The 12,004-nt window shown below is 37.2% G+C and overlaps 1 protein-coding gene across 1 annotated transcript in view; it reads left to right on the top strand.

Moving 5' to 3' along the window:
• The first annotated feature begins 2,042 nt into the window (after nt 1–2,042).
• Nucleotides 2,043–12,004, top strand: part of usp2b (ubiquitin specific peptidase 2b) — an 88,220-nt gene continuing 78,258 nt past the window's right edge. The window contains exons 1-2 of the mRNA XM_056458669.1: nt 2,043–2,175; nt 7,379–7,937. Coding sequence (XP_056314644.1) covers nt 7,419–7,937 — 519 coding nt within the window. The 5' untranslated portion in view covers nt 2,043–2,175; nt 7,379–7,418. The remainder of the gene's footprint in view (nt 2,176–7,378; nt 7,938–12,004) is intronic.

Genomic DNA, 12,004 nt, shown 5'->3' with positions numbered 1-12,004 from the left:
TTAAAGGCGCCATCTGAAGATGAATTTGCATACGTGAATCTGAAACATTTCCATTCAATAAATGTGCAAGTAATATGTGATGCTCAAATGCGCTTAACATAATACACACACTTATTAATGATTCCTACTTGTCTTCCTCGTGATGAAGAGTAGGCAAAATCTGATATATAGTGGGGGAAAAAAGAAGAATGAGTTCATCAGACATGGATTCAAACTGGGTTCATGATCGATTGTGTCAAAACATGTTGCCATGCGCTTTACCAGCTACACCACTCATGCTGCTGTTTGCTGCTCTCTTTAGTTGTGTTGTCTCTGTCAATCAAACGGTGAAGTGCGGGAATCATTCAACTAGCTCATTTCAAGGAGGTGTGCTATTTGCACTAGGACCAGCGGGTACATTGATGCCATGACCTAGATGAAAGTGTGGTTTAGGGGGGTGAGTGTAGCAAAGGCCATGGTCTTAAGCCTCCTTGGTAGAGCAACCAATGCACATGCTGAAGGTCGCCGGTTTGATCCCAGCTCAGTTCAGTTAGGTGGTATAGGACTGGTGGGTTACATAACTACAAAAATTCAAGCATTAAAAGGGAAGCTTATCAAATCTCTTTATTAATTTTTTAGCAAAAAGCTAATGGTCTAATACGATTCAATAATCTATGCTAAGCTAAGCTAAAAGTGCTCCCGCCAGAGGCAAACATCTGCTGAATGGATTCAAAAATGGTCAAACTAAACCGTTAAGAGAGTTGTAAAATTAGCTTATTCCCCCCAAAAAGTGGAGTGTTCCTTTAACATTTGGAGGAAAGAAAAATAAATAAATGTTAGTTATGTAATATAACAATAATAACAACTATAATAATAAATTAACTTCAACATGTTTTTCCTAAATTTTGGGCCCATTTTTTATAAAACAATGTACACAGAGTAAATGTTCTCAAGTTTCTTGCTATAGGCTACCAATGTTAATTTGAAGCCCTGTCTGTGAATACAAATTAGTGAACAGTGTTTGTTACCAACACTGTTTTTAAGTAGCCAACATTTAGGCACATTTCAGGGGAAAAACTGAACATTTGGCATCCACTGTCACTGTAGGACAAAACTACAATAGAAGTCATTAGGTACTTGAACTAACATTTTTCAAAATATCTTCTTTTCTGATTCTTTTGTGTCTTTGAGTAATTCCAAACCTCTTTGAGTTTCTTTTCTCGATTGAACACAAAAGTAGCTACTTTGGAAAATGTTAGTAACTGGTGCCCATTGACCTCAATAGTTCTTTACCCTAATATGTCAATCGATGGGTATTGTAAACAACATTTTTAAAAGCATCCTCCTTTGGGTCGGACAGAAAAATGAAAACAAAATCGTTTGGATCAACTCAAAGGTTGTTAGAAAATGGTGAATGGTAGGTCAACATCCATATTTGAGCAAAATTAATTTTGGTCTGAACCATGTCGTTAAAAGCATCACTTGGATAAGGTGTATATAGTAGGCCATGTTTGATAGATGTGACCATTTTGTCCTTGTACAAAAATACTCAATGTACTGTATGAATCACTGACATTTAAAGTGAATTTTAGAGTCATCGAATCCATTTGCAATTTAGTCTTGTAATATCACCCATACTTGACTTGATGATGATGATATTAATGAAAGATGCTGTTTCTGATCTCTCATGAACACCACACAACTGTATTTCCTGGTATAATAGTCACCTGGCTTCTGGTGACCAGACCTTTGATGTCCATCCATACTGTAACAATGTTTATTATTCTAGGGATTGTTTGTTCGTTCGTTCCTCTGTTTGTTTGTTTTTAATTCGATATGATTTATTTGAGAATAAAGTGAACATTTCACGTTGATTCTGCTTCTATTCATAGTGCCGTTAGTCATCATGGCTTCTGCACCAAGCCGAAGATAGAGCGCGCGCGCGTGAGGGAACGAGCCGCGTTGCTTGGCAACCGCTTGGGAGGCGGTTCCTTAAATCCTGACTTGAGAAAGGCACAAATATCTGAGCAGGAGTCAGTGCTGGTATGCTGTCACTCCAAGCAGCCTACCGAGTGCTTAAATCCGAGCCCGTCTCCAACCGTTTTCTGCTCTATCCTGAAATACATCACGTGTTTTATTAGGGAAATCCAGGAATATTTGGCTGGCCACTTGGGAGGATGAACTGGAATTCCGCTGGTAAGGATTTTAAGCGTTATTTGAGGAGGATCTAGCGCAGGATTAAACATGTGACATAACTTACCCACACCAGTTTAGTTCACTATTACCTCCCGTGTCTATTCAAGATTACGTCGGTTTTGCAATTTAATGAGACCACCGCTGTTTATCGATGGCAGTTTTCCCACAGTCAGCGTTAATGAGTGGGTGTTTATAGTAACTGCTGTATCCTACAGTAACAGTCTCTGTTTGACTCACGCTCAGATCACTGCGCTTTAATAGGTAGCAGTGCATTACTTAATTACTCCGACTTTAGCTAATGCGCATTCATCCATTCTCCTGAATCGTTTTCCTTCCCATGAATTTGACATCATTTCAAAGACTCCTCTTAAAAATCTCCTCTTCGTCGTCGTCGTCATCATCATCATCATCAGCGTCATCATCATCATCATCATTATCATCATATTCTCGTTTTACTTCAGCTTTTTGCAGATATTGTCATTGTAGTGGTCATTTTCTTCATTGTCAGCATCATATTCATGTGTATATTTATTGCCTAGGTTATTAATTTTCATTATCTTCTGCCTCCACTTTTTTTTTGGGCATAGACTCTGGTATTTTACTCAAACATGGCATTCATTTAGTACAAATCTGATCATAACCATGTAAAATCAAAGTTTTATTTCTAGATCTTTCTGTAACTGGTAGAAATTCTGTTTGTTTTTTCTTGTTTTTAAAGTATTGTAATTCTGAATGTCAATCTTTATCATAGTCATCACTGTCTTTCTTCTTTATCAGCATCATGTTTTTACTTGTTCAGTTGTCGTAACTCAGTTTTCATCATCATTGTCACCATCTTTCCTTAGACTTTCGATTTAAAAAAAGAAAGGAAGAAAGAGAATTGTTTTATTTTATATTGCATTGTGTACTACATGGCATTAATCAAAGATCTAGTACGATCATTACCATCTGGTATTGAATATAGATCATAAACAGCAGAACTCATCCTGTTTATTTTACCAAGTTTTTATAGTATTGCACACTTGAGACTAATTGAAAGTATTTTTTTATTTCAATGCAGTTAAGATTAGGGTTGAGGGTAGATTTATAACTTTAAGTGTAATACAGTATGTCTACATTTGTTGGTATTGTTTTATAGTTGCAAATATTGCCACAAAAAAGATTTGAAAGATAATTTGACTTTCAAGCTTTTAATAGAAATAAAACATAATCAATTAATAAACATATATTTTTTTGCAACATAGTAGGCAAAGCTTGTAGGGGCATGTTTTGTAAAGTGTTACAAAATTATGTAGAAAACTGTTAGATGTATAAAATTAATAGAAAAAAAAGTATATTTCATGAAGTATTCAGATATTTACTTTAAGTTTACAAAAAAAATTCTACACTAAATAAAAACACTAGTAAAAAACATTTAGAAAAAATTCCATCAAATATTGTCTGTTTTGTTAAAATGTAGTCCAAAAAATTTGTTTGGAAAAGCTTCTACAATATTCACAATACTTAAAAACTTATTTATAGAAAGTGCATTATTTCATGGTTAAGTCATTTCCAAAATCGTAACTTCAGCTGTTTTTAAAATTTTGACATTTTCTTCTTTAATTTTTGTACAACATAAATTACAATGTTTGCGAACTCTAACGTTCATCATCAACCTTTTGAGTGTCCGTGTAAGTTACCTGCTAGTAACTCAAGTTGACTCTCGTCCTGCTTGGACACAACTGATACCGTAAGATGAGACAAGTCACGTTTATCATGTCGTCTTTGTGTTTCCATGAGCAAGACATAAAAAGAAGTTCCCCATTTTACAGTCTTACACATAACTTTGTGATGATATACAGTAGGGGAAATAAGTATTGAACACGTCACCATTTTTCACAGAAAGCATATTTGTTGACTGCTGTTGATATAAAATATTCACCAGATGTTGGTAACAACCAAAGAAATCCATTTATGCAAAGAAAACAAAACTAATGAGTGTACAAACGAAGTTATGTGTTATAAAATGAAATGACAGGGAAATAGTAAGGAAAGGGAGGTGTAGAAAGGCAGTGAAAGCCCAGACAGCATCTCTCAGTAGTTCTTCAGCAACCCTCTGCCCTTCCTCAGTTTTAAATGAATATGAGCTGCTTCAGTCCAACATCTACATTAGCAGGATGATGAAGATGAAACCAGGGTGGATATTTCAGCAAGACAACGATCTAAAACACAGCCAAGGAAACTCTCAAATGCTTTCAGAGAAAGTAAATCAAGCTGTAGAATGGCCCGGCCAATCACCTGACTTAAATCCAATAGAAAATACAAAAATAGATCAGATTTGATAGACGAGACCCACAGAACCACCAAGATTTTTAGACTCTTTTCAAGTCTGTGAAAAGGTCACACCTGAGCAATTGTGTGTGACCTCATTCTCTATATGTGAGGTGTCTTTAAGCTGTCATCACCAATAGAGCCTTTCATATAAAGTATTGAACACATTTCAGTAGTTCAGCACTTTCTCCTTGTGTCATTCCATTGTTATTTCACAGAACTAATTTTTAGATTTATTTGTTTTGTTTTATTCTTATGTTTGTTTTAAGTTTTTACCAAAAATCTGGTTCAATTCCATGTCAACAGCTCGTTTAGAAATATAATTCCCAGAAAAAAACCATGACGTGTTCATTACTTCCCCCACAGTATATCGCATGGATAAAATAAAAAGTCTATCATTTGATATTTGTCGTTTATTCGTTTATTTAGTAGTGTCACAAAATACTTTATTAACAACAGTATGGTGAGAAAGCTTCAAGCTTGAAAGGACAATCTCTTTTATATTTTATTAATATTAATTTTATATTTCTACATTAATTAAACATTTGCCCCGAGGTTCTAAATAAAACAAGAAAAATAATCACATATGAATGAGCACATTTTAAAGTAAATACTTCAATATAAAATAATTAGTCCTTTACATGTGGTCATTGTATGTAATCTATTAATGGATTGAATTTACAGAAATGGTAATATTGTCAGTTTTCAGGAGGGGAAAAGGAGTGAGGACACAAGTGCAGCAAATTAAAAGGATTTATTGATTATAAAAGAAAACAAAAAGCAAAAAAAACAACCCGAGGCAGAAAACATTAATAAACAAACTTGACTGGGCAGGCTGGCAGGGATCAGGACAGAACAGAACAAGGCAGGACACAACACAACACAACATGACACAACTGGATAATGACATCTAACGAACTGGGACAGCACAGCAAACATGAGGAGACTATAAAGAGATAGAATTAACAAACAAACAGGTGAACTGAATAATGGAGGGTGGGACTGGACAATAGACAGGAGAGCACATGAGAGACAACAAAAGCCATGTGCTCACTAAAATAACAGGACTAGAACACGCAACCAGAAAACCCATAAACTGCATGTTCACATGAAACTGTGACCACGTGTAAACACAGGCCATGTGCAACAAAACTGAGAACAAAAACACCATGCCGCGAACAAAACAATAAACACACCAGAATGAGAGCACGCATCCCGAGATCTCCCGAGATGCCCAGATCTCGCGCGGCTGCATCACGTGGGAGTGTGCTCGCAAGACGGTGCTCACACAAAGACGAAGGCAGACAATGACAGGAAATGAGTGCTCGACCCAAGAAAACACGAGCCGAGCACAACATGCAAGACATGACAGGACTAGTGTCTGGACTCTGCCACAAAACAAGAATAAACAAGACCAGAGTGGCAGAATCCTGACAAATATAATGTGATATATCATTATCAGGATATGAGATGACTTGTATCATGATATGAGAGTTTTGTCATATCACCCAGCCCTAGTACACTGGAAAGTAAAATAAAATTAAAATTTTGTGAATGGCATCGGACGCATTAGAGTTTGTCTTCTTTAAAGTCCGCATGAACAAGAAGCTGCGACCATTTTTAAAAACGCAGTTCCTAGAGAAATGTAACATTAAAGAGCCCATATTATGGGTTTTTGAAAATGCCCTTCCATGTAGTGTGTAACACAGCTCTAAGTGAAGTGAAATATCCAGCTAAGCCTTAAATCTGTAAGTGTACAGTGTTTAAAACTATTGATTCATCTATAAAAGAGTCGACTCCTAGTGCTTCAAACGAGTCGTCATGATAACGAGTCATTAGGTGTTTCGCGATGACGCAGCCACGAAACACAAGCCTCGCCAGTAGTAGATTTGAAACCTGCGGCCCCGCCCACTAACACAGAAAAAACACTAGACACACACACACAGACGCCGCCGGTCGAATGAAGTCACGCTGTGCTCAGATGGATAATATTGACAGTCTCTACCCAAAGATGAGTTGTGAACTGTGAAGAGTCAGTGGTTGAGGTTTATTCACTAGTGTAAGTAAGTGCGATTAAAATTGTTGCCTCGTTTAACTTGCAAATTATGTATTTATTGTGTTTTGTTACTTGTTAACCTGGTACAGTACACGCGGTTACTCTTTAGTAGAGAGAGAGAGAGAGAAAAAGAACAGGTCGAGTTTGTGACGCCTAGGGGCTAGGAGACAGGAGACTCGCGTCGCTTTCCCTAGTTCTTCTGAGGAGCGTTGTGTGTGTGTGTGTTAGAGAGAGAGAGAGAGAGAGACTTGCGTCGCTTTCCCTAGTTCTTCTGAGGAGCGTTGTGTGTGTGTGTGAGAGAGAGAGGGAGAGGGAGAGGGAGAGGCTAGGAGACTCGCGTCGATCTCCCCAGTTCTTCTGAGGAGGGTTGTGTGTGTGTGTGTGTGAAAAAAGCCTTACACTATGAAGCGCGTGTGCACTGTGACTACTTTTATATAGTTGATTACCAGCTGGGCATTTCACTCTGTCTCGTGCTGAAGCCTGTCACTGTCGACCAATCGCAGCAGGCTGTCATTGGTCCAATCAGCGCAGATTAGCTTCGTGCTGAGGAGGGGGTTGGGAACAAATGAATCGCTGAACGATTCATATGGGAGTCGTTGGGATAATTAGGTAAAAATAAATGCAGATTATAAGACCATAAAAGTGTTTTATGACCTTGCATGCATATTAGACTGTTGTTGGAGACCCTTACAACCTAAATATGACCCTATTTCATGTATAATATGGGCTCTTTAAATGAGAAAAAAGTGGGTGTGGCTTGTTTGTTTTTTTACTGCGAGCCAATTAAATGTATTAAAAATGCATTTCATTCATTTTGTTTTCTTGTCTTTTTGACAGTTTGGCTCTCTTGGGGTTGATTTGTCTTCACATTGTGATCATGTCTCCAGTCTACTCGTCCCCCAAATACGCGACTGGCTCCACCCTCTTGAGCCCCTACAGTTCCTATGACCCATGTGATCCCACCCTGGCATATATAGTGCGAGCTCAACCCCAGCTTTCCAGATATGCTCCTTCCACCTCCCGCTACCTGAGCCCCAGCCCTTGCCTGGCCCGAGGGGTCCTATTCTTCCCTCAGGAGCCCGAACGTGGGCGAGCGGCTCTGCATTCAGAGCCCCACGTCGGCCGCTATAGTGAAAGCTACAGCAGGTTGCAGGTTAAAGGTCAGCTACCCCGAATTAACAGGCCTAGGGGTCGTTCGCCATCGAGGAATGGATATTCCTGCATGTCTCCACTATCAAGGCAGCGCAGGTCGGTCAGTCAGTCTGACCTGATGCGAGAACTGGCTACGCTGGAAATCTGTGACCAGGGAGCAGTGGAAAGAACGGTGTACGCGGTTAAAGAGAGCGCCATCAGGGGACGGACAGATTACTCAGGGCCTCTCTACTGGAGCTCAGAGGTGAGTTTGTCTACTTTGTATACTTGTATTGAACTTATTTAAAGGATTTCTGGGATTAACAGCTGTTTGTGGCATCATGTTGATTTTTTTAAGACTCACAATGCATTTAATTTATTTTAAAGGAACAATTTTACTCTTTTACTCTACTCTTTACTCTTTTTTTTAATAAATTTGACTCTTTTACTCTACTGATTTCTACTCTTGAGTTACACAGTTGAGTTTTACCATTACCATCTCCGTGTCTGGCAGGAGCACATTTAGCTTAGCTTAGCGTAGATCATTGAATCAGATTAGACCATTAGCATGACCAAAATGTCCAAAGAGTTTCAATAATATGATTTTTTAAAGTGTGACTCTTATCTAGTTATATTGTGTACTAAGACTGACCGACTTTGCTAATATAGGAACTATACTCTCATTCTGGTGTAATAATCAAGGCACTTTGCTGCAGTACCATGGCTGAAGCAGGCACAATGATATTACGCAGCATATGTAAATCAGCTAATTTTCATCAATATAACCTACATGACCACCTGTTTGTGCCGGTCCCATTGGAAGTTTCCTAGCTGGTTAGTAAGGGATTTTTTTTTAACAAAAAGTTTTTAAACCCTCAGATTACACAGCACTTTTTTTCAGAGAACCATAAACTTCTTCACTTTTATTTGGAATGCACAATAAAACAACAAGGATTGACCGTCATGCTGAACAATATGGTTTAGAATATTAATAAATTTTGACTACTTTGTATACTTGAATTGAGCATATTAAAGAATTTCTTAGTTTAACAGAAGCTTAGCGCCATTTGTGGCATCATATTGATTTTTTTAACATTCATAATGTATTCAGTTCATTTTAAACAAATACTCCACCTTTTTTTATTTTAAATGGGCAAATTTTTACTACCCTAAAGTTAAACAGTACAGAATGGTTTATCATTTTTGATAAACCCTTCAGCCGATCTCTGGGTCTGGCAGGAGCACTTTTAGCTTAGCTTAGCAAAGATCATTAAATCGGATTAGACCTAAATGACCAAAGAGTTTCCTTTTTAAAGCTTGACTCTTCTGTAGTTACATTGTGTACTAAGATCGAATTAAATTTTTTAAAAAAGTATCTTTTTTCTTTAATAATATGGCTTGGAACTATACTCTTGTTATATAATCAAAGCAATTTGCTGCAGTACCATGGCTGAAGCAGGCACAATGATATAAATCGGCTCCTTTTGTCAATATAACCTACATGACCACCTGTGGGAAGTTACCTAGATGGTTAGTAAGGGAATTTTTTAAACAAATGATACCCTCAAAATACACAGCAGTTATTGTTTTACAGATAACCATTAAATTTACTTTTATTTGTAAAGCACAATAAAACAATGGTTGACCATCGTGCTGAACAATATAGTTTAAAATTGTAAGACAAACACATAATTATAAGCTCATACACTGTAAACTCTCTCTAACAGATGGGCATTGAGCCTTGTTTTAAGAAGTGATACTGTCGCAATTGGGCGGTGTGGTGGCGCTGTGGCTAGCACTGTGGCCTCACAGCAAAAAGGGCACTGGTTTGAGCCTCGGCCGGGTCAGTTGGCATTTCTGTGTGGAGTTTGCATGTTCTCTCCGTGTTTGGTGGGTTTCCTCCGGGTACTCCGGTTTCCCCAAACACATGCGCTATAGGTGAATTGGGTAAGCTAAATTGTCCGTAGTGCATGTGTGTGAATGGGAGTGTATGGGTGTTTCCCAGTGATGGGTTGTAGCTGGAAGGGCATCCGCTGCGTAAAGTATATGCTGGATAAGTTGGCCGTTCATTCCGCTGTGGTGACCCCTGATTATTAAAGGGACTAACCCAAAAAGAAAATGTTTGCAATCGCTCTAATGGAATTTTGAAGGCTGTTCCACAATTTGGGACTGGCTATGGCAAAAGCATGGTCACCTTTTTTCCTCAGCCTCAATATGGGACCAATAAAAGTTTAGACATCTGGCTCGATTATGTACACTCAGAAGGTCAGAAAGGAACAAATTAGGTACCAGTCCATTTATAATCTTAGAAACAAAAAGTTAATTTTTTAAATGGACTGGCAACCAGTGCAAAAATAGTAGGACAGGGAAATATGATTGTATTTAGTGAGTGCTAGTCAGCTGTATTCTGCTATGTTTTTAGATGATTCAGATATGATTGTTTAATACCAATACACATTGAATTGCAGTAGTCTAGTCGAGATAGGATAAAAGGATGAATCACTCTCTAGCTGCAGTAAAGGTTAAAAAGCCCTTCGTCTTAGCAAGAAGTCTGATTTAACAAACCTTGATTCAACTACTGTATTTATTTGCGTATCAGAGGTCAAAGCAGAATCAAACATAAAACCTGCATTTTTTTACAGAGGGCTTGACGTACGCTACCACATCACCCAGCACTTGCTATATGTTGCCAGATACTACTAAAGGACCAAATACAATTGCCTCAGTCTTTCTCTCATTGAGATTTTACAAAGTAACAGACATCCAAGCCTTAATATTAGACAAGCACTCAAAAAATAACAATGAAACGATACATTGGGCTTATTAACAATGGAAACCGATTAGAGCATATACTGTAGAAAGAAAAGAAAATGGGGCAAGGATAGAGCCTTGAGGAGCTCCACAAGTCATAAGCAGCAATTCACACAAACTGATAAAGTTCTATTATTTATATAGGATTTGAACCGTTTTAAGACAGAACCCTTAATGGACACAATGTTCAAGATGGGAAATAAGAATAATTTGATCAACCGCGTCAAATGCTGCACGAAAGCCTTTAAGCAAAAATACAACCAGTTACCAGTATCATAATATCATAAGCTAATAGTAGATTAGCAAAAATATGATTTAATCCTTTTAACAGGACAGGATTAGTGTTGTGATGTTTCCTGAAACCTGACTGAAAATTGTTAAAGACACCATTTGAGTCTAAATAGCTTAGCAAGAAACAACTTTCTCTAAGCTTTTAGAAATGCAAGTTAAATTGAAAATAGGCCTAAAATTGGATATTCATCCAAGTTTTACATTTAGTTTTTTCAAAGATTTTGGGATAGTCCCTTCAGAAAGACTCTTGTCTATTATAGACAGGATACATAGCCCAACAGCTTCCAAAATATCACAGAAAAGCGGGTCAGTTTAAGACATAGTGGATTAAAAAATTACTTTTTTCTAAAATTATATTATTATATCATTGATATAAAATGTTGTAAAGAATGATTGATGATGGGCTGTTGAACTATTAGAAAAATATGATGCATTATTTGCATTATTACATACAGTTGAAGTCAGAATTATTAGCCCCCCTGAATTATTAGCCCCCTGTTTTTTCAACACATTTCTGAACATAATAGTTTTAATAACTCATTTCTAATAACTGATTTATTTTATCTTTGCCATGATGACAGTAAATGCTATTTGATTAGATATTTTTCAGGACACTTCTATACACTTCTAAGTGACATTTAAAGGCTTAACTAGGTTAATTAGGTTAACTAGGCAGGTTAGTGTAATTAGGCAAGTTATTGTATAACGATGGTTTGTTCTGTAGACTATCGAGAGAAAAAAATATCTTAAAGGGGCTAATAATTTTGACCTTAAAATGGCTTTTAAAAAAATAAAAACTGCTTTTATTCTAGTTGAAATAAAACAAATAAGACTTTCTCCAGAAGAAAAAATATTATCAGACATACTGTGAAAATTTCCTTGCGCTGTTAAACATTCATTCATTTTTTTTTCGGCTTAGTCCCTTTAATCTGGGGTTGCCACAGCGGATCTGTTAAACATCATTAGGGAAATATTTTAAAAAGAAAATTCAAAGGGGGACTAATAATTCTGACTTTAGCTGTACATTATATGCTTTATTTTCTAATAATTCAATGGACTAGAGTCAATTATTCTGCTTATCCGATGGTTACCAAACCAGACACTGACCGGGCAAACACATTTGTCAGGTTTTTGTCCTCAAACATGTCCTGTGTCTAGTTCTTGTTTAATACGCATCTTATCCAAAGCCTTCTGTTTTGATTTAATTTTTGTCAGTTGTAGGCTGCTGTG

The sequence above is a fragment of the Danio aesculapii genome, chromosome 5, assembly GCF_903798145.1.
Source record: "Danio aesculapii chromosome 5, fDanAes4.1, whole genome shotgun sequence".
In the NCBI taxonomy this organism is placed as follows: domain Eukaryota; kingdom Metazoa; phylum Chordata; class Actinopteri; order Cypriniformes; family Danionidae; genus Danio; species Danio aesculapii.
This window is presented reverse-complemented; position numbering and strand designations above follow the sequence as displayed.